The 24338-nt window shown below is 34.4% G+C and overlaps 1 protein-coding gene across 1 annotated transcript; it reads left to right on the forward strand.

The window, feature by feature from the left end:
* Positions 1-409: 409 nt before the first annotated feature.
* Positions 410-22889, forward strand: LOC129234506 (solute carrier family 35 member G1-like). Its single transcript, XM_054868507.1, has 2 exons — positions 410-728; positions 21177-22889. The coding sequence occupies exons 1-2, from the start codon at positions 704-706 to the stop codon at positions 22298-22300; spliced, it is 1149 nt and encodes a 382-aa protein (XP_054724482.1). The 5' UTR covers positions 410-703; the 3' UTR covers positions 22301-22889.
* Positions 22890-24338: the final 1449 nt, after the last annotated feature.

Here is a 24338-nt window from a genome sequence, read left to right on the forward strand (position 1 = left end):
GATGGAAATCTTTTGCATCTACTTGCTCTTTATGTTTGAGCTCTAAACCCTGCACAGCTACTAAAGTTCCTCACTATTCAAATGAGCTCATCCAATCCTTTAACTAGAACATTATTATCAGCATCATGCATGTGTGTCCAATCCTTTTATCGGCGCCCAGTTGAAGAAGAGTACAAGAAACTTCTAGCAAACAAACACCTCTTCCACTTCAAAGCACTACCGGGAAAGAAAAATAAGTTAAATGGAGGTGTTCGCAATCCTTCAATAAACACGTGATATTTATTTATTTTTCGAGCCGACTTCCCTACTTTCGATAATATCGAGTTGTCGAAAATATCTCTTTCGGCTACAACAGCTAAGTCCTTGTAGAATTCTTTTCTACTGATACGAGGTCATTTTTTCCTCCCGCTGCTGATGGACAAAGAGAGAGTTCGAAATTCTGATAACTTCCTCTCCACCACCAGACGATAAGTTTGGACGTTCCGCAGAGTTCGATGAGCGCGAATTCCACCATTTGGTGCCCGGTTAACATTTTGTGGAATCGTCTCGATGGGATTTCTCGCTTGTTTTCTAAACATGCATCAATGCAATAACACCTATTGTTGTGGTAAAAATCCAGTGATATCTGCTGTGTGAGAATTTGAGTGGTATTGTTGTGTTGGAACCGAATTTTGATCACCGGCACTCAGAAAGTGGACGGAACATGAGTCACAGTGACGATTCAAAAGGTTAGATTCTATTTAGAAATTCTATTAACAATACCAATTTTATTTGTGTAAGAATGTTTTTGTCATCATAAAAATACAGAACAGGACGAATTTTTATGCATTATTAATGCGTGGATTTTTTAATAATGAGAATTATGGTTGAACCTTTCAAACCTATAACCCGTCTATAGGTGCCTATGACTTTAATTTTAGCACACCAGGTATCGCATTTTGTTGAAAATCTCTCCTTTAAACATAGATCAATAATGCCGCGCAAAACCAGTTATTTTGTAATTTTTGCATTAAATTATAAAAGCTCATGATTTTTTTTTTCCAATTAAATGTACCAGTAAATAAAAAAGGTTCGAGTTCAAATTTTGTTCCAAGTATGCTGTTTGAAAATTTTAATTCCAGCTGGTTGGATGCAGGCCCTCTTAAAGATTGGTTTACACTTGGCGCCATGCAACTGCGGTTCGTTTAAGTCGGTCACAGAGAAGTTAAGTCAAAAACAAAAATCGTTCGTTAAAGTATCGTCTCTGTATACAAAATGCTTCATAACATGACGTCGAATAACACTATGTTCGTTGAATTTACTTTCACTGAAAAATACATTGAATTCTTCAAGGACTATAAAGTTAAAATATATGACTTTTTGCTATACCGAAATATCAAAGGACGTACTATTATTAGATCATCTCTAAAAGTGTCTCCAGGAAAGCACATTTACCATACACGTTGTTTCTACACCATTCTGTCAAACTATCTTCTCCACACGTCTTCTTCAAATCATACAAAATAAAAATATATACATGACGGAGGAAAGATGTAAACGCTTTATAATAAACAAAATCAGATAGTTTTGATATAAACTAAAAATGCAATGCTTTGGTAACATTTTCCCCCCTCCTTAAAAAAAAAAAAAAATTGCGTAGCAAATATACTCGTACATATGCTCTGACGTATACTTTATTCCGATTTCTTTAATATTTCACTGAATTTATGATACGAATCCCTTCTCAGTTTGACGATCGTACCTTTTGTAGTTTCTACTGATAACAGCAGCAACAAACTTTATTTCTTATAATTGAATTCTGTTTCATTCCGGGACTTTCTTCAAACCAACCAAATCAGAACATTTGTCTTATATTTATCCATTAACTTATTAACCACTAACAATTATTTAGCCTTGTTTTTATCCATTAACCAATTGCTTTTATCTGTAAAGTTCCTCACCGATCCTCCCGACCTTATAAACAGAATGAATTTTCGTGACCTTTTTGTATTAGATCTTATTACTGGTTTTCTGTATACATTATGCAATTCTGAAGGTTAATCTCAGCGTGCATTGCGACTATATTGATCCTTATTAGCAAAAGATATTGACGGCCGTGGGGCCATATTGGTAAGGCTTTGAACACGTAATTGGAAGGTCTCGGGGTCGATGGCAGCCAATTGGAAATCCTCTCGTCAAATGTGATAGTCACAAAGTACAGTAAACCCTCGATTCACGCGGGGGTTACGTTCCACGGAAACGACGCGTAAATCGAAACCGCGTAAATTGATATAATTGATACCTAATAATACTGTTAAAATACGGGTTTGGTTCCGTAGATAACAAAATACTTCATTCTAGAAGTGACTAATTGTATAATAAGTTTAATGTGTACTTATATCGATTTTTATGCACAACATGCATAAAGTAAACATAAATTAATTTCGTGTTCTATTTATAAAGAGGACGTGGCTATGATAGTCTTTTGGCAGTCATTAACAATTTTTTCTGTTATTCTTAGCAGAGCATTAACGCATCCATGATCACTTGCTCCATTTCCATGATAGACTCTTCCTTCACTAACAAATCAGAAAGATCGTTTCTATTGTCTAGGAATGGCTCAAAATTTTCAATGTGAACGTTTTTGGTTGTGTGTCACTGACGTCGGTATCCTCGTTGGTTTTGGCCTCCTTTGTCACTCCTAAAAGCTCTTCTTCGAGTGTATTCTGAACTGTGTGAGTTTAATAACTTTACTTCTGGAAAGAGCTCTGGAACCAATCGCATAAAATGTCTCCAGGGCCCAAGCTCGATTATTAGCACGCCCAAATTCAGTTTATTACGCGTAATCTGCAATCTTTAGGAGTTTGGATTTTGAAAGGGGGGGGGGGATTTTATCTGTTTGCATTGCCGCATCCGCGTAAAACTGAAACTCATCCGCGTAAAATAAATTAAAGGAGTCAAATCTTAAACCGCGTATAATCAAAACCGAGTAAAACGAAGGTCTACTTATTTCAAGTTCTCATACTAAATCAATTTTCCGTGTTACATACGAATAAAATATTGTGTTCTCCTTGCAGTTTCTTAAGTCCTCCTACCATATTTTCTGTTATCATCCTTTTCAAATGCTCTAATTAGGTATGGAGAGTTCGCCTATACCTTATTTAACATGCATTTTTTTTTTTAAATAATGTTCATTTGTTACTTTATTTTTTCTAACTTTATTATGAGCGAAAACGTATTTAAGAATTTTGAAGTATTCTTTGCATATTAAAATTCCCATCTTCACCATAAATATAGGCTCTTTGTGCATGTTTATGAAACACTAGTGGTACCCGCACGCCTTTTCGCGTAGTAGAAAATTAAAAGGTCATTTGGTTCGCCTGTATAGATGTACAAATAATGGGTATACAAATAATGGATGATGAATTGCTTGCCAATTTGCGATATTAATTTGCTCGTCCATGGTCGCATATGGTAGTTTGCTCGTTTATCATATGGTAATTTACTATTCCACGTCATGATAATTTGCTCGGTAAAATGTTCTTAAAAATGGAATAGAAAAAGAACAAAATCGAATTTTCAAACAATCGGTTCGAATTGCTCACCCCTATGCTACGAACTAATTTTGTGCCCAATTTCATGAAAATCGGCCGAACAGTCTAGGCGCTATGGACGTAACAGACATCCAGAGAGACAGAGACACAGACTTTCAGCTTTATTATTAGTAAAGAAAACACTACAATCGACTCCCGCTACAACACGATTCGACTTACGCGAAATGGCTATAACGCGAATTTTTCACGGGTAACGAATTTATAGCTAACGCGAATTCGTAGTTCACAACACGTAGCTTTTTAAAGGAAGTAGAGAATTCGTTATTGGCTACTAAATACTGATTTTGTGAATATTATTACGTCCCTTCAGCATCACTGACAGCGAAAGTTCCCACACCAAACTAATTTACACACAGTGGCGCCGACTCCATGGGGCTTGAGGGGGCCCGAGCCCCCTCAAAAATATTTTCGAGGGGGCAGAGCCCCCCCAATAAATCAAGAAAATTATAAGTTACATTATGCTTTCTAAACTCATAAATTTATCTTTTATTTTCCTTGTTTGAAGATAGTTTACCTTGTAAAATATATTCAGTAATGAGTTAAAACAAATAATTATTACGGTTGTGTAAGCAGGTTAACTGAAAACGAGTGGTGCGAATGATGATAGTGTTACAGTGCTGCGAGTACTGTAAAAATTTGTCCCAGTGCGCGAACTTATGGGTCAAGTCTGTTGCCGGTGGGCAGCGCTGCGGCGCGCTCACCTAAGTGTTGCTGATCTGGAAAAATATATATGAGAGTTTGATTTGTATATAAAATGGGAGGCGTGATAGTTTTGAATACTTTTGGGAATCGTGTTTAAAAGAAAACCTTCACAAAATGATGATCCTTCCCTTCCTCGGAATCGACGTGTACCAAAGAAGTATGAAAAGAATGAAGGCAGCTCACCGCACACTTTCAGAATCCCAAAGGAAAACATTTGACTCGCGCTACTTATGCGAAATAGCTATAAACACGATTTTTTCTCCAGTATTCAGACCTAACGCGAATTCCTCACCGCAACACGAAAATCCTCGGAAGGGAATCGTGGTGTGTTCGTATCGGCTTTGTTATTGGCTACTAAAAAATTTCTTTTCATGAATGGATCTTTATCCTTTTAGCATCGCTGAGAGTAGAAATTCCCTTTTCATTTTAAATACGAAAGTTAATAAAATATAATGACACCTAAGAGCGCTGTTTCATCTAAAGTTTGTGAAGATAAAAAGAGAAAGTTTCATGACAATTAAAGAAAAGCTAGAGCTTCTTGAAAAGCTGATGGTCAACTAAAAAATGCGTTGAAGGTAGCACGGGAATTAGGTATGAGTGATTCTTCCGTACATACAATTACAAGTCAAGAAAAGGAAATCCGTAAAAATTCACCGAGTAGTGTCTTGCAAAAATTTATGAAAATGGAAACTGCTCATGTATTGTGTACGAATATCATTAATTGATCGACTGTACAGTACAACTAAAGATGCATTTGCTTTTCTTACTATATACTGTGTCTACCGTATACCGGTTTATTTTTTCTTTCTTTCCCATTAATCATTGATTTTGTACATCGTAGCAGTATTTTATGTTGAATAAAACGTTTTTTTTTTAATACAAGTAAACATTCAGTTCTTTATGTAAGAGACAGTAATGTACAGTTAGTTAAGAGATGGTTTTTAACAGTTTGAGGGGGTGTTTACAAGTGTCTAAAATAATTGGGTACGTTTATAAAAAATTTTACACATACCCTTTTCCACAACGCGAAAATTTGACCTACGCGAGAGGTCTTGGAATGCATCCCTCGCGTAAGATGGGAGTTGACTGTACTACAAGGCAATATACATTGAGGTTTGTAAAGTGGTGCAATTTTTCATTATTGGGCGATTTACATCAACGGACGCACACAGGTCATTGCAGTTGAACAAGAGTGCTTGCTTTTATTAAACAGAGGTGAAAGAAAAGAGAACATTTTGAAAAATCAACTGAGTTTTTCAAAAATGACCTAGACATTGAGAGTCTGCGTTTACACTTTGAATATGTTAGCCGATATCACTAATGTAAAAACAACTGGTCTTAAAAAGCATGCGTAAATTAAATTTCCTTTTTACAAAAATACTGTGTGTGTTTGTATTTTTTCTTCCGTTTTTCGAAGCCAAAAAATATGTGTTAGGTTCTAATGTTGATTATATGATTTTAAAAAAACTTTAAAACTCACTATTTTTCATCTCAAATTTAGAAAATTTCCTGCGGCATGCCCCTTTTCCCCCGATATTTTTTAAGTCGGTGTCTCTGGCAGTGCCCTTCAATGCAAGTCAAGCGCCCTACCTTTTCCATGCCTAGCTACGGCACTGCATGACTCCCAATAAAATAGAACAAAAAAATGTCTCTTACTAAGACAAGTGACATGATCTAGTTGAACCAGAAAAATTTGTATACCAATTTTTGGATTGTTTTACTTTGAAAACGCCATGCCACATACTGTTTGTTTTTTAAATTATACACACCAGAAAATATGTAAATTGGCATTTTCAAGGCACAACAATCAACCTTTATTTGGGGGGGGGAACCTCCATGGGATTACATAACCCCCTAAACCCCCGGTGATGACTGGACCAGCCCCCCCAATGATTTTTGCAAGTCGGCGCCCCTGTTTACACATGATGTTGTTAGTGCATCAAATAACCACTCAGTATCTTTCATTCATCTGTTTTTCATTCTAAATATAAAAATCGATGAAATATGATGAAAAAAAAAAGGTTAAGACTCTCGCTATACTCGAACAACTACTAAACGTCAACGGTAGCACGACAACAAAGTATGAGTGTATATACCATACATACAATTAAAAAGTCAAAACAAAAATATATCCGTAAAAGTTCAGAACTTAGTTTCAATATTGAAGCTTGCAGAGTAATGTCTAAGCAAAGTAAATAGTATGAAAATGGAAGCTGTTCTTGTATTGTGGATTGAAGGGATTAGGAAGAGAGGCTGTTGCTATAAATGAAAACGTTATAAAAGAAAAGGCACAGCAACCGTATTAGAAAAATGTATTAGATAACGATCCAATCATAGAGCATAAATGATCATCTTCTTCATTTTTTAACCCAGACATATTATTACTGTATCTACTGTACAGTACTGTTATAGTGCAGCATTTTATTCTTACTACATACTGTGCGTACCGTGTTGTTTTATTTAAGTCTTTCCCTCCCCTTGATCATTTATCTTGTGCATCTTAAAGTATTTCATGTTGAATAAAACGGCTTTTTTTATTTTTCAAATACAGTAAAAGTAGTTTTTATGTAAGAAAGTGTAATTTACAGTTGAGGAATACTTTAAAGCAGTTTGAGGAGTGTTTATAAGTGCCTGAACGAATTTGGTATGTTTCTGAAAAAAATTGTATAAGTACATTTTTAAACAGCGCAAAATTTCGACTTACGCGAGGAGTCTTGGAACGCATCCCTCGCGTAAGTCGGGACTCGACTGTACTTCATTTTATCCTTCGCAATTTTGTTTCAGACATCTTACTTTTAGGACACACAATACATTTTTCAATCTAAGAGTTCCGGAACTTGCTTTCGTTGTCACTACGATTTCCCCCTAGATCATTGATTTACTATCCATTTTCCTTAGCTACACAGGTAATTTGAACGTATTCTTTAAAATTTTCTGTTCGACCTTTGCTTGAAGATTTGATGTACAAAGACGAATGCTGCCGTGCAAAGCACAAAAGTCGTATCTGTAACTGAGCTTAAAATGAGAAACTGCTCTGTAAAGTTTTACTCCTCCATGTGTTTGAGTCAGATTTCTCTTTTTCAGACTTTTTCAAAAAAGTTTTCCCATTCACAAGTAAAATATGTTGTTAACTAACCACCTCATGGCAATTACTGAATTGTGATTAAAAAAAAAAAATGCAGATACGACTTATGTGCTTAGCACGACAGAATGATCAAAGAACCATTCGTTCCATCATCTATCTCCTTTTACAGAAGTTAGCTCCATAACTCCTTTCTTGATTTCTTTTTTCAGATTCATTCATGTTCTTTTCGAAATCAGTTATTTTGCTATTCGTCTTTTACTTTACATAATTTTTCGCTTAAAATTATTTTTCCCTAACCAACTTTTTAAAAATTTATAAACGTCCAGTTCCTGGTCATTTTGGTTTTGGCTTCATTTTAATCTATGTTCTGTGTGGTATAAAATAATTTCTTCTCTCTTGCTCATTTTTCATGAAATACTATAATGTTTGTTGTTTCAAATGTATGAGCTTGATGCCCAGGGCCTGATTACCGCACAGGCCGACTAGACCTGGGCCTGGGGCCCCATCTTCCTAAGGGTCCCCAAATTACTTAAAGAATTATGCATAGCATTGCAACTATACAGAAAATTTATGTATTTTTTAAAATTATAATGAAAATTATGACTTGTTATTTAGAAAAACTTCGTTAAAGGAAAATTTTATTAATTCTGCCAGTGATGAATTAACCGTATCAAAATTATAAGGGGCCCCAAAATTATAAGGGAGATTTCTAAATGCGTCCTTGTGAAATAATTATTCATTTTCTCCTTTCTCTTTATTTTTAATTTGTTCATTCCAACAGATCCGTCTGACTATTGTCTACAGAACCTTCAAATCGTCCCCCCCCCCCGTTTCCCGTATTTTTCTGCTTTCTTTAACCTCTACAAACTATTGCTTTTGTCTCTGTGAGGCGAAGGACAATGGTTTTAACGCTTCTTTATTTTCTTTCCTCCATGTTTTGTAGGTTTTACGCTATTGGCATCTTCTTCATTTCTTACCGGTGCTTCTTTAATTATTGTTGTAGAACACAAATATGTAGAATTCAATAATGCTCCCAATTTCATACACCAAATAACATAATTATTTTGTGTTAATTATTGCTAGGTTTTTCTTGAAATAAAATGACCGGTCTTACTTTTGACGGTGGGAATTGGGCAATTCTAAGTTTGCAAATGCAAGGGTTGGGCTGAAAGCTTATTCTAGCTCCCGCTTATATCTCAACAAAATAATATTACTTAACCAGGCATCTAAGACCAAACTGAAGAATCTGTTTGCCTTAACTCGGTTTTATAAGTTACTAGCAATACCCGCATGGCGATGCCTGTGCTAAAAATTTAAAGAAAATCCGTTGAATTAAAGAAAAATAAATTACATCAAAAATACATTTGCAGTAGCTTTCAAATGTAAAAAACTCCATAATTCATCGCCAAATTCGCCAGGCGACTTTCTAATTAAAAAGAAAATCAATTAACATACGCACAATGATATTAAAATAAAGTAATAACAGTAAAATATTCATAAGCAACAAAGGCAACTTCCTCCAAAATGTTTTAAAAGAAAGTAATTCGCAACTCCAGAACTCGAATACGCTACCTTGCGGTGATTAACAATACTTCCAAAAAAAGTAAAACATTCCATTTCCACGTGTTTTCTTTGAGGTAAATTACGGGCTTCAGACAGTTCATGGTGTAATATAATCTGAGAAGAATAGAAAAGAAAGCTTCCCACAAACAAGATGAAAAACTACTGTTATTCACTAAGCGTCAAAGCAAGTTATAATTTACGGTATTTGTTTGTTTTACCTTTTTCATCCACCATTAGACAGTGCTGTAGCGCCCCTACAGTTTATTGGAGTTGCAAATTGAAAAATTGTCTTTAAAGTGGACCTAGTGTTATAGCAGTTTCTCGAAAGAGAAGCCTTGAATATTGGCTCAATTAGAATCACTTATATCTCCTGTTCTAATTAATTGAGGAAAATGGAACAAACATCATCTTGTTTGGGAAGGAAAACCCTTTCCAACGATATGTAATGTTTGGGGGTGGGGGATTTTTTACCCCCTAATTAGCCGAAATTTAGCTTAATTAATTAATTAGAAGAAAACTAATTCGAAATTCTCTCCATCCTCCTAATAACTTTTTTGGGTTCAAAGTTCGAAAAACGAATTTTTTGTCCGAAAGATCTCGGACAGGAAATGTCATTCCCATGTTTTAATTTTTTGATTTGAAATTGTATCTTCAATTTTGAACAGTTTAACATCAATTTGAAGTTTTTTCTGCGAAGAATTTTAAATCATTCATGAGCCTTTGTTTAATTAGCAGATACCTTGGGGAAAAAAATATGGGGAAGGATTTTCGATGTAGAAAAACAAGTATAACATCAATGGGTAGTTTTTGAACAGTTCAAAATTTTCTAACATTGACCTCCATGGAAGAAATTTAAACCTTTTTATCTAATAAACCAGTAACTCTAAACTTTTGTTTTTATCACAAAAAAATTGAAAAAAATATAGATTCTGAATACATATACAGCGTGTCCCCGTTTAATCAGCAAGACTTCTATTTCTGCAACCGTTAGTCTTAGGTGTAACCTTTCATGCACCAAAATGGTTAAAATACGATGCCGAGTTAAGATATTAAAAGTTTGTAACTAAAAACAAATATTGGAAAAATTCGAAACCTAACTTTTATGTGGTCCCCCTAGAGCTGTTATTTTTTTTACACATGTGATGATTAAGATATTATTATTTGTACCATTACTATTATGATTTTATCGTTTTATTATTTTGTTCCAAATCTTTATTATGATTGTTATTTTTTATTTTAGGCAACAAATACAACCTCAAATATTTTCTTACGGAAATTGGTTTTTCAATATCATCTGTTTGAAATTAAATCTGTAAAATACCGATTACAATTGGTCGTATTATCAATTTTTCTTTCTTTCTTTCTTTTTTTTTTTTTTTTTTTTTTGGCTACTTAGACTCAAAATTTTTTTATTCTGATTAATTTTTGTTGTATTTTGGTTCAATAATTTGTTTCCCTCACTCTTGTGCACTCATGATCAGAGCTTAATGCATTGAGAAAAAAACTACTCAATTTAAAATGATTTTCTCAAATTCAAAAATCATTTTTACTGTCGGCCTCGCTTAGCTGGGAAACGAAAAGGGGACATACCATTTAGGAAAATGAAACCTTCTGGAATCTAAATTTTTCCCATACATATAATGTTAAAATTATCCGCTTAGTAGAGTATCTTCCCACCATATAAAAACAAAGAGTTGTTTATTATTGCCGAACACATAAACCTTAAAAAAAAAATTCGAATATAAAAAAAAAGTGAAAAATTCGTAAATCATGATGGGAATTGAAGAATTGAAGTTAAGATGCAGTTGTCGACCTGTTCAACATATTTTACAAGATCCCCTCCCCATGCTTGACGAAGAAGCAAAATTCCCAGAAAAATTAAAATACGCACATAAAAACTTGACGACCGTCCCAATTTCAGAATCCGAATCATCGCAAAAGCAAAGCAAAGAGAGAAAATTGAAAGTTATTTTAAAAGAATTGCTTAAATTAATTACAAATATTTTATTTGTTAACAAACATAAGATGGCAAGAGTTAAACATTTTAAATCAGTGAGATAATATTTCCGATCATTTCCCAACAATTAAAATCACGCGAAATACGCAGACAACAGTAGATTTATCTTAAACCAGTGGTACCCGCACGGCTTTGCCCGTAATAGAAAAAATTAAAAGGTCTTTTGGTTCGCCTGTATATTTACAAATAATGTATGGTGAATTTTCTCGCTAATTGGCTTGTACCCATGTTACGGTTCCACGATGATAATTTCGTAATTTACTCGTCCATCTTATGATAGTTTTGTTCTTAAAATTGGAATAGAAAAAGAACCACATCGAATTTTCGAAATATCGCTTCGAGGTGCACACCCCCATGCTACAAACTAACTTTGTGCCAAATTTCATGAAAATCGGCCGTACGGTCTAGGCGCTATGCGCGTCACAGAGATCCAGACATCCTACAGACATCCAGACATCCTCCGGTTCGAGCAAGAGCTGCAATTATGCTCTACGTGGTGCAGTTTTAGATTCCTGTCAGGAAACCATGAGATCTAATCATCTTACTTAATTAAACGGTCTCAAAAAAGATAATTTCAGTATAAACAAGAAGTTCTGTCTAGAACTAGACGAGCCTACTTTCCCGTATATCCATACTACTTTCTATTACCTGATCAATGTTCTCAAAAATGCCTAAAATCGCGAATTTTTTCAAACATATTTTTAAAATACTTTAAGCTGATTTCTAGGAATAAAATATTCCTCACTCATCTAAAAACATTAGATACGTACAAAAAAAAAAAAAAAAAGAAATAGCGGCAACTTTTAAACAAAGCAGCTAATACACTTTTTTCCATTAAAAAAACTTTAACAGCTTTCAAAACGAAAAAATAATAATTAAAATTAATAAGCTCATTAAAATAAATACATCATATCAAAAAAAAAAAAAAAAAATCGTTTCTTTTTCCCCTGTTGCCAAAAACAATTTTTTAAATGAATTAATGCACTTACCAAAATAAATAAAGCAATAAAATGTCAACTTAAAAAAATAATTTTCATTGTCAAAAAAAAAAAAAAAAAAATCGTCTGCGCACATCTTTATGTAAAAACGTAAATGACTTCCGAGTTTATTCGCCGAAAACTGAATACCTAAATTAAAACTTTAGCGTAAAAATAAAAACAAGTCAGATCAACAATAACTATTTCACAGTCAAAACCATAGCTGCGGAGTCGGAGTCGGAGTCAATCTCATTTTGGGGTAAAGGAGTCGGAGTCGAATATCTAAGAATCGGAGTCAGTCATTTGTCCGTGTATAAATTTTTGCCAAAGCTACGAAGTCAGAGTCGAAGTCGGGGAGTCGGAGTCCGATTAATTGTCGGGCACAGGAGTCGGAGTCGGAGTCAAGTGCCCCTAAATTCTCGGAGTCGAAATCTGGAGTTTGGCGTCAAGAGCTATTTCCAAAAAAATTTGTTTGAAGTAAATCCGCCTTCAAGTACGGAATCTACATTGACTTTCAGTTTCCCCGTAGGCGCTAATGTTAAGGGATTTGAACTGTTCAAAATTGAACGGAAAATTATTCAAATCAAAAAGATATGTTATATACAAGTTTTTCATCAAACGCTTTTTCCTACAAAGTTTGTTTGAAGCAAATTCGCCTCACAGTTCGGAATTGCCTTGAATTTCCCCGTAGGCGCTAATGTTAAGTTTTTTTGAACTGTTCAAAATTGAACAAAAAATAGTTCAAATCAAAAAGTGGGGATGAGGTGTCCTCGCCGAGATCTTTCGAACAAAAGAAAGTTTGTTCGAATCGGACTATTCATTCAAAAGTTATTAGGGGGGGGGGGGGGACAGACAGACAGACCAACAGACATTTTCCCCCATCTCAATACCCTACTTTCCAATTTTTAATTTTTCGATATTTATTTAATTATTTTATTTATTTTTGACTTTTTTTTTGTTTCTTGCGATATTTTTAAGATGCGTTAAGCCTTCTTTCATGCTTTTTTCTTCTTTTTCTGACTTTTACTGGGAAAGTAGGCTAAAAAGCGTTTTTTCACGAGTTTACTACAACGAATCAACAGCCAAATGTACTTTTAAGCTCCCAAAATTTAATGCTTTCGGTGCAATAAAATTTTCTTCAACCTTTACCACAGCATGGCAATTCATCTCACAAAGCTGAGCACTATTGGGAGCTTACTTTTGGAGCTCTATTTTTAGGAGATCCTAGATCCTCAGGATTCGGATCACGGAAGCTGAAAATTTGCATCAGGTTAGTTTCAAAGACATCACTGCGCCTCTATAAAATTTCATCCCATTCATTCGGGGATGATCGAGTGGGGACAGTTTGAAAAATCAGGTCAGTTGACGTGGAATCACTCATATATAAACATTATGCACATTTCACCCGCATCTTTTGTTATTGTCTAACAAATCTTTTTTTTTCTTTTCTTTTGTCCTAATTCTTCTCTCTATCTCTCTCTCTCTTTTTCGTTATATTTATATTTTTGCTTTTGACCCTTAATTAATAAATTTGTTTATTTATAAAAGTTTATAACTAAGTTGTGTAAGGTGAGTTGGGGGAAGTGCAGCCCTTAAATTGTACAGTTCGACTTTATGAAGGCCTAGACATTACAAGACTTGATAAAAAATTTTAATTTTTTTTTCGTATGTTACCTGTTTTAGTATGTTTCCCAAGACATGAACCTGTTAAAATCATTGCAGGTAAAAAAGTTGAAAAAAATTGTTTTAAACTATTGTGCTCTTGGGCCGCACTTTCTCAATAAAAGTGGGGCAAGAGCATCACCTATCTGAATTTTTTTTAAAAAACCGTTTGAGAAAATAAGGGACAAATGCAATCAATAGAGTATTTTTTCCTGATTAAAAACGATTTTTTTAATTTTTATTTTCACATATTCATTGGGAAGTTATTACATTTTTCCTAACGAAACTTGTCAATGTAAAATGAAGAACGTTATAGGAACAACGGATTATTAAACAAAATTATGAAGTTTTTATTTTAAATTAAATAAAGAACATGAAAGATAACTCTTATTGTGCTAATAAGCTTTAAAAAAAAAAAAAAAAAACTTGCATATCAAGGAATAATCTTTAAACTTTAATATCAACTAACTTATAAAATATTAACTTAATAATACAAAAGGTAACTATACAACTGACAAAAGGTAACATGTCTTTGACGAACTTGAACATATTTTTTTGTATAAGTACACTTAGTATAGTAATTAAGAATTTAATTTATATTATGGAGCAGTATATATAAACAGTTATATTGGAGCAATATAGACTAGTGACACTTATTGCTAGTTAGACAAAGGTGCAGAGATTAAAAATTAATTACATTGCTTCATTAAATCGTTGCAAGCAAATTATATCTGTCATAAAAGAACATTGCCAGATTAATAGGAAAGTGCAGCCCCAAGAAATGCGAGGCTGCACTTGCCCCTTTTTTTTCGAGCCGCACTTTCCCAGTCGTATAATTTTCTGGGGCAAGTGCAGCCCTAAAAATTAATTGATTTCAAAGTAAAAAATAATAAATCTCAGCTTTAAAAATACGAAAAGTAGACATGAAATAGCTGTAATTACGTTTTGGAAGCACGAAAAAGTGAGAACAACAACAGAAGAAACGATGATTTCTCGAACCATAACAACCAAGCTACCCAGATGGCAAGCAGCCTTGCAGATATTCCCAGTTTCTGATTATTAACCTAAGCCGCACTTACCCCAAGACCGCACTTACTCCAACTGACCTTATATGCAAATTCTACTGTAATTATAAACTCAATCTCTTACCCAATTGCAATCCTATACCTAAAATATAGCATTGATTTATGATCATTGTCAAGTCAAAAACACAAAAGATGCATGTGAATTGTCACAATGTTATATCAGAGTGATTCCACATCAATTGACCTGATTTTTCAAACTGTCGATGCTAGATCATCACCGAATGGTATGAAAGTGTATAAAAGTGTAGAGAAGTCTTTGAAACTAACCTATGCAAATTTTCAGCTTCCGAGATCCGAATCCTGAGGATCTAGGATCTCCAAAATATAGTGCTCCAAAATGGCGGATAAATTTTGTGAGAAGAATTGTCATGTTGTAGAAAATTTTATTACATTCAAACCATGAAATTTTGGGAGCTTAAAGTACATTGGGCTGTTGATTCGTTCTAGTACTTATGTGAGTATCAGCTCATAACATTTTGAGTAGCACGCATATTAACTCTTGAAAAAACGCTCTTTTTTTTTACTGAAATTATCATTTTTGAAACCGTTCAATTAAGTAAGATGATTAGATCTCATGGTCTTCTGACATGAGTTTAAAACTACACCAGTAGAGTATAATAACAGCTCTTGTTCAAAGTTATTGACTCAGACGTTTTAGAGTAATTGACCTAAAAGTTTGGCTTTTTTTTTTTTTTTTTCCAAATTATCAACTTTGAGACAGCGCAGTTAAAAAAGTTGATTAGTTGCCATGGGTTTCTAACATGAACCTTAAACAACACCACTCGGACTATAACTACAGCTGTATCCCAAAGTTGTTGACCCGTCGCGCACAAAGTTATTGACCTTGGCCATTTTTAAAAAATCATCGACTTTGAGATCGTTTAACTTCTAAAACCAAGAGAAACGAAAGCTGTTTTATATTTTTCTTAGTAGACTATAATGTTGTGAGTAGTTAATCATATACTTGTTTCCGCGGGTTTCTCACAGCTTTAGCAGATATACGGGACCAAACAAGGCAAAAAAAGTAGCAGTTTCAATTGCCCTTTGCCCTCAAAGCCATGAGTTAGTCGCCAAAATATTTATTCTAGAATGTACCTAGTATCAAATAGTATCCACATATATAAGAATTGGCTTGGTTCACTCATTGCTTTTGAAGCAACGCAATCATATATTTAGCTTTTTTTTCTCACGACCTTAGACTTTGACTTCTACTCGAGGGCCAACAAGTCAAATTTGAGTTCCTTATCACAATACTAGTAAAGTATCCTGAAAGTTTCAAGAAAATTGAAGGTGTCAACTATATGCCCCCCCCCTTTCACTTTGACCAGCTTTTAAAAAAATGACTTAAACGTAAGCCTAACAGTTTTGAGGTAACAAATATCATATTAGTTTAGTACGGGCGAACCAAAAGAAACTTCTCTTACATGCAGCCCAAAAGTGGCCTATCCACTGAACCAATCAAATCAAAATTTTAGATATGTTTACCTGAAGGTATGCACCCGAGACTCGAGATTGTGATGATTTTAAACAACTCAGTTCTCATAATCACGGTTACAGAATGACAATTTTTTCTCGAGTGGCAATACATACTTTTTTTTTCTTGCGAAAATTGATCAGCGTACTAAAAACCCCCAAATGGAGTTGGAACGATTAGCGTGTGACGAAAATTGCCTGCATGGGCATATTTTCCCTTTTTCTATAAAACACTAGAAATTTGTTTTGAAAAATTCTCAATAAGCTTTAAAAATGTATATTTGAAATTATTTTAATCTAAAATTAACTGTGTGGTATATCTGATGCTAGAAAATCGATGTTGGTGAATTGAAAAAAAGACTCATGTAATTTTGGACAGGTTGCATAGTGAGGTTATTGAACCACCGATTTTTCCTATGTTTTCCTGTTTCATAAATATACCCAGCAGGTGGCGTGCGCAGAAATTTTGAGGCCCGACACAAATGACTTTTCCAAGCGGCTCTCCATATTGTTTATCCCTACATTTCACCCTTAGTTTTAAAAATATTGAGCCCCTTTTAAGTTCGGGCCCAGGCCAACAGGTGTCCTCCCCCCTCCCTGTGCACACCCCTGATAACCAGGGCTGGTCGGAGTCGGACTGATTTTGGGGTAAAGGAGTTGAATTTGGAGTCGAAGTCGGTTGTTTCTCCTCAAAATCTGTAACTCTTCCAGTGCTTACAGTAAGAGTCGAAGTCGCACTGATTTTGAGATAAAGAAGTCGGAGTCGGAGCTGGTCAGTTTCCCCAAAACTCCACAGCGTTGAATATAACACCCCCGAAAGATTAATTAAGAGAATAATTTATGCATTATCTATTTACTTGGGAATAAAAATGAAGAATGATTACTGAAACATTTAATTTTTATTGATATTGTATTGAATGTATGGCATAAATATGCTAGGTTGTTTTTCTGGTGCGTTACTGTCTAATCTTTTTTACAACATTCAATAATCGGAAAATTCCAGTTGTTTTTCTTTTTTCGTTCAGCTGGAATATTCCAATGGGGGGGGGGGAGATCACGTGACTCACCTTGACCCTAGTAGCCGGCGTTCGTATGTTCCAATAAATCGATAGTACAAATTACATAAGTACTCTTTCCTCGCTTTGATCGCCTTTATGGCTTTCCCAAATGCCTGTGTGCAAAGTGACGTGATGCCCACGTCATCGGAATCAGTTAGTATCTCCTGATTTCCCGAACAGTTATCATTATCAGGAACTTACTCTGTTTGTTTAATGTTTCCCGGCTGCTTCAGACGGAATTTTCAAGCGTCTGCCTCTCTCTCAAGAGTCTCCTTTTACCTTGCTACTATCTCAAGTACTGATAAATGAGGAGAGTGGAATCGGATAATTGATACCGTTTTTCTATAAATACACATTAAATTTTCAGCCAAAAGTAGAGTATCGGCAATGTTCAATTACATCATCAGTGTAGTTCAGTGTAGAGATATGCCTCATCCCAGAGGTTCTCAAATTTCAGACCTCTGCGGACCCCCTTCGGAAAAAATTACGATCTTCGCGGAACCCCCCTCCCTTCCCCCTCAGCGCGCCAAAAAAAAAAAAAAAAGATTTGACACAGTTAAATCTATTTTTTTCTAATATATATATATTTTTTTTTGGCTTTTTCCTATTTACTTTATTTACTGTTTTGTATATTTTTCAGAATTCATATCTGGTTTTCATTTCTTACATTATTATTTTGAGTTATGAGAGTAAAATTCTATTTGGGATTCAATTAGAAATAAAAATGTTATCACCAAATTTCTACAACAAGTTTAGTAATAAAAATGAACTTTTGAAATTAGCGAACAAAACACTGTTAAAGCTTGACCGCGAAGAGAAGGCGGCTGACCTTGAAGCAAACACATCGTTTGTAATAGGTTGATTGTAATTATTTTGTGATAGATAGGATCAATGAGAACGACTCTCACTTTTAGGTGCTTTCTGGTTGATTCTACCTATTACAAATGATACAAAATGAGGTTTCGCTTCAAGGTCATCCGCCTTCTCTTCGTGGTCAAGCTATAGCCTAGTTTAAGTGTTAGTTTTTCATATGAGTTGTATTTTTATGGCGCATTAGCCTTTCAGTTATTAATTATAGATGTAAATGGATGAGTCTTGAAAATTTTGGAGCAAAAGTTTTATTTGAAGTAATATCCCACCTGAAAAACTGTGCCTCAATACATAAAATGTACCGTCATTCCATCCGAGGACTGCAGTTTCGTGCTTTTTAGCACTTATTAGCCCAGAATAGGAAGTAACTGAGCAGAAGGCGAAAAACCCTCAATGTTTGCATTTTACTTTATATAGTTTTGTAACAATATGAACTTCGTCATGTACACAGAATTAATGTGTAGTGTGTTTACTTCTAAGAGTTCTGAGAGGGGGGGGGGGCTCACCAATGGGGGACTCACCAATGCTCCCACTTTCAATGGCGATCAGCGGTTGTTGTTACCTGAGATTTGTAACTAGTTACACGACATCTATTTGCAGGAACGGTAGCAGAACGATGTGGCGGTATTATTCAAACTCAAGAGATTTGATTCACAGCAATAAATACGTATATGATCTGTTGTCAAGAGAGTGTCACCAATGAATGTCGACATTTTCCAAGTTAAGTCTTTCACAGTAACATATACATTTCAATGAAGTACAGAAGTCATCAACTCAACTTTCAGCGCAAATCAGCATTATTGGGAGCAATGCCTTAATCACAGAACTATTTCATACTGACATAAGTTCAATTTTGTTAATCCACTCAACCATCCCCTAGGAAAACACTAGGCACAAGTTCTAAACGTTTAAGCTAAATACCGGGCAATAATACAACCTATGACAGAAACAACTCTCAAAGATTCAACTTGCACGATTTTACTGTAATAAAATGTACACAATTTAGATGTGGTCGAAAACTCACTCTAAAATTCATTTGACCATCACTATAATCAAACTTATTGATATGCACAATGTTGAAAATTTTGAAAGGCTCATAAAACCAAGTTATGTATCGAGTACATACTGGGTGTTCCGTTTTAACCTGCAAGACCTTTATTTTCGCAACCGTTAGTCCTAGATGTAGACTTCCAATTGCAAAAATATTCAAAATAAGATGCAGGTTTAAGATATTGAAAGTTTGAAGTAAAAATAAAAATAAGTAAAAGAATACAAAATTTAACTTTTTATACTGCCCCAAAGTCCCCTAACTAATATTTAGAGAAATAATCTCCGTTGAAAAATAATTCCAACAAAAAAAGTTTGAAATTAGTACGACCAATATAAACCGAGATATGAAACGCAGCGTTTTGTGACTTAGACAACTTTTCGCTCGCCGTCAATAGCACCTTTTGGGAGAAAATATAGCCGTTAACAAATGTTTAAAATGATATGTGTGTCATGCGTGTGCATAGAGCGTAGTTTCTCAAATTGTTCTAGGTTTTGTAGAGTGTTTTTACGTATCACGGCATGAGATTTGCATTTGTTTTCGAATAGCAATGAAAAATATAAATACCTTGTTTTATTTACTCAGACATGTCATTCTTCTGAAAGGGCGATAAGTTCCAATCTCATCTTCTGTATGGTCCCTTGAAATTTTGAAATGGAATATCTCCTTGAGTTTTGATCGCACAAATGTCAATTTTTTTTTGTGTCAGTAATAGTTTTCAATGGAGATTATTTCTCTAAATATTAGTTAGGGGACCTGAGGCCCATATAAAAAGTTAAATTTTGTATTTTTTGACTCATTTTTATTTTCACTTCAAATTTACAATATCTTAGCTCTGCATCTGATTTTGAGAAATTTTGCAATTGGAAGTATATATCAAGGACTAACGGTTGCGAAAATAAAGGTCTTGCAGGTTAAAATGGAACTCCCTGTAGAATGATATAGTAATATACGCACTTACAACAAAAAAGGAAAAGAAAGAAAGAAATAATTATTTTTTAAATCAAATTATTGGCTTTGTTTTTTGGAGTACTTTATTTGTGTTATGTCTTATACGCACTAAATTTAAACGGTTTTTGATAAGTTATAAATGTTGGAGCTTTGTGTGTGTGTGTGTGTGTGTGTGTGTTATTGTTACACATGGCTTTATTCAAGAAGATCCATGTAAAAGGCACCCAAGAACAGGAAAAGTAGCTACAATAAACAATTAAACATACAACAAAAGCAACAAATTGAAATCAAAAAGAAATCTGTAAAGTAGAGGATTTTACAGTTGTAGCAGAGTCAAAGAGAAGTCATTTCAGGGGGTCCATGACAGATCGCTCACTCCATCAATAAAGCTTTTCGAGTAATTTTAATTTTTGATCAGTTGGGTTAAGTTTCGAGCAGGAGATTAGTTTTTGTGTACTTTGTTTTATTTTACAAGTACATTTTCTGGTTCTTGTGTTTTTTTACATTAATAAAAATAATTTTAAAAATATATTCGTACTTATTTATTATATGGATCTCTAGCCTTATATTTTCCATCTTTTCGCAGCACATTTATTTGATGACCATTGCGGAATTGAATTCATTTACTTAACTGGTAACTCCCAGCTTAACCTTTCAAAACTTGCTTCAAAGGGAAGGACATAAATACTCGCGAGTAAAAATTTTCCTTATACCACCTATTTCCCTTACAAAAATATTTTTAGTTTAGAATATTTCATTTACTATTCCTTCTAAAAACTATGTGTATAGCAAAAATAGTAATTAGTATTTGATGACACAAATGAAATAATGAATGAAGTTTCATTTCTTCTTGGTATGATTATATTTTGCTCAACGAGCAAGTTCTGAAGGTTTAAAGAAGAGCGCCACTTAGACCGACGCAGAGGATTAACTTCCTCACCAGCGAGTTAGTATTTTCTTATTCCCCTTTGTAAATATAATTCCCTGTTAACTGGAATTATGCACTTCAATGTGTGTTTGAACTCTGATGGTAGCATTCAAAATTAATAAACACATAAATTTTCCACATTAATGAGAAATATTGTCTTTCAGGTGGTCTGAAGACAAATTCGCCGGTCACAATGGCCTTCTGGGACGAACTTTCTATGAAAATGAGGTCTACATCGAACGGAAAGCCACACAATGGAACAGATCTGGAGCACTCCAAAACTCATAATTCCTATGCTTCCAATTTAAACAATCAAGAGACCTCGAAAACTACTAAAACAAAAAGCACTAAGTCCTTGGTACTGGGACTTACGTACGGTCTTATTTCGGGGTTATTCTTTTCGGCTTGTGCAGCTAGTGTGAAGTACCTTGATACTTTGGATCCTGGTCAAGTGGCTTTTTACCAGTATGTGGCTATTACAGTGTTTGCATTTCCCATGGTGGTGAAAAGTAGGAAGAATGTATTTGGGGTGGAAAGCTCAACAAAGTACTGGTTTTTGTTGTGTGGAGTTTTCGATGCAGTTACTGTGTACTTGTCTTTCGTTTCGTTTAGGTATCTTCCATTGTCAGATGCTACTGTTCTGACATCAAGTGTGCCAGTGTTCGTCACTATTTCTGCTAGAATATTCCTTAAAGAAAAATGTGGAACTTTCCAAATTTTGGCCATAGCAATCTCTGTCGTCGGGGTCGCTTTGGTCAGCAAAGTACCATTGCTTCTTGCCAACAGAACAGATGTATACACGAGAGAAAGCATCATTGGACTTCTGGCCTCACTAGGGTCGATCGCTACCGAGAGTGGCGTCTACATCATCCTTAGAAAATTGCACAATGTAAATGTATATATCATTCTTTTCAATTTTGGAATCGTAGCTACTATTGTCAATGCTCTCATAACCTTCGTGTTCGGTTATTATTCGTGGACAGCATGTGGCGTACAGCAATGGTTGGTCATTGCTGTTGGAGCTTTCAGTTTCTTGAGCCAGCTAGCGTTGACTAAAGCTCTAGAGAAAGAAGAAGCTGGTCCTGTGTCCGTCCTGATGGCAGCAGGTGACATCATTCTCGCTTTTATTTTGGATATGTCTCTTTTTAAAGACACACCAGATGTTTATACCATCGCAGGCACCGTCCTAGTAGTATCATCTGTGATGTTAGTGGGTTTCAAAAAATGGCTCGATGGAAATATGAAAGGAAGTTCTCTCAAACTTAAATTCATGAGCATTTTGTGCTGAATGACAAATTAATTTATTTTTTAATCGTTGACTCATTTAACGCCTTGGTGTCTATTTCCATTTTTGCTGATGTAACGAACCATGCTGGGATTTAGAGTTGAATTAAATGTAACAAAAACGAATGATTAGTCCTTTTATCGAGATTACTGAATTAATGTTTTTGCTTATAGGGAGAAGCTGTTTGATGTTGAACTTAAATATTTCATTTCTTTCCTTTCTTTCTAGTTTCCCTTTTGTGTGTGTGTGTGTGTGTGTGTGTGTGTGTGTGAGAGAGAGAGAGAGAGAGAGAGAGAGAGAGCTTAGAACGCTGTCATGTCAATGTCTATTTTTAAAATAGAATGAAGAGAGTTCCAATTAGAATTGTTTTTTCTTTATACCGTTTAAATTGTTTTAGGAATAAAAAGCTGCTTTCTGTCTAAAATGCCTACGTCGGAAATACACGAGAAAACCTGTTTCGTGATCTCTCTAATTGCATGATCTGTGATTTTACTGGACTTTTTATAAATATAATATTAATGTATTTCACGCAGTCTTTGTCCCAAATTCAGTGTCTGCTTTGATATTCCGTTTGGAATACTTTTATGTAAAATAAAGAAATCTCTACTTTTTGTGCCATTTATTGTGTGATAGTCTTAAGGCAAACTTTCTTCATAGAAATTTTTTAAACTGCAACACTTCTATTTTCTCTTGAGCAAAGGAAAGAAGAGAAGGATGTGCATTGAAATAGAAAACAATATACAAACCTTACTCGTGTATAATCGTTTACAAATCATGTGCATGAGTTATAACCAAAATAAGTAAGGTAATTAAAATTATCAATTATCCAACGTAATGAAGCACAAAACATACAAATTATTGCAATTTATTTACGTTGGATAATTGATCATTTTAATTTTCAGCACAAAGGCATTTATTCGTTATTAAGTAAGGTAATGTTGTAGAAATTCATGATTTTCAATTTAATCATATAGTTATGTTGGTTATTAGCTGAAGAATAATATTTACATTAAATGAAAATTAGACAATCTGTTCGTAGCGTTTTTTAAACCTCTATATTGAAAAAATGAAATTTTAATTAATGAAAACATGAAATTTTAAGTTTTCATTAATGCATTTGAAGTTAAAAAAAAGTCTGAAGAAATAGTTTGAACAATAAGCTTGTTTTGGTTTATAAAGTTCATCAATATTTGGTCCAGCCTCCAGCTTGGTAGAGAGAGAGAATACAGCCGTAAATCATCCTCAATTTACAACTTGTTTCTGCACTTAGGCTTCAAATAAGTTAAACTCGAAAACGCCTTTTTTGCACAAGTTTTCGTGCACCCCAGAAAGATACTTCACCGTTAGCGCTCGACGCTTTTTCCTCCCCAATACCTGTTCGGAAATTAATTAACAAAGTATTGCAATAATTTTGTTTCAATATAGAATCTCACGATATTGCTCAAATCTTCGTCAGGGTCAAGTTCTCTACTAATAATAAAGCAAAAAGTTTGTCTGTGACGTGCATAACTCCAAGGCAGCTCTGTCAATTTTCATGAAACTTGGCACAAAATTTGTTTAAGGCATGGAGATGAGCACCTAAAAGCTTTTTTTTTTTTTTTGAAAATTCGATTGTGTTCTGTTTCTATTCCAATTTTAAGTTCCTTTTTCACATAAATTTGGTAATAATATTAAATATGTAAAAGTGTGGTAACATATGGAGAAATATTTCATGCAAATTTTTGAATTTTAGGTTATTCAAAAGCTTGGAAATTTCTGCATAAGATGAAGCTCGTACGAAGTTTCTATGAGCATTAGGAGAGCTGCAAGAATTGCTTTCAGAAAACCGGAATCAGATGCTTACTTTAAGCAAGCCAAACGATCCTAAATAATGATTAAGCTCGAGAATAAATTTTAAAAAAATCAAAGAGGAATGGAATTTATTTTCGCAACTAAAATTAACCCTTTGTTTTGTCGCCATGGTTACATCTGTCAGTCCCTTTTGCTTGTTTCTCCCCCCCCCCCTTTTTTTTGTTCTTATAACGTTTTTAATAATGTACCC

This window comes from Uloborus diversus, chromosome 1 (assembly GCF_026930045.1).
Source record: "Uloborus diversus isolate 005 chromosome 1, Udiv.v.3.1, whole genome shotgun sequence".
Classification (NCBI taxonomy): domain Eukaryota; kingdom Metazoa; phylum Arthropoda; class Arachnida; order Araneae; family Uloboridae; genus Uloborus; species Uloborus diversus.

Coding starts and splice junctions, on each gene's coding strand:
- LOC129234506 (XM_054868507.1), top strand. CDS start 704: ATGAGTCACAGTGACGATTCAAAAG. Junction 729..21,176: donor TCACAGTGACGATTCAAAAG/GTTAGATTCTAT, acceptor ATTGTCTTTCAG/GTGGTCTGAAGACAAATTCG.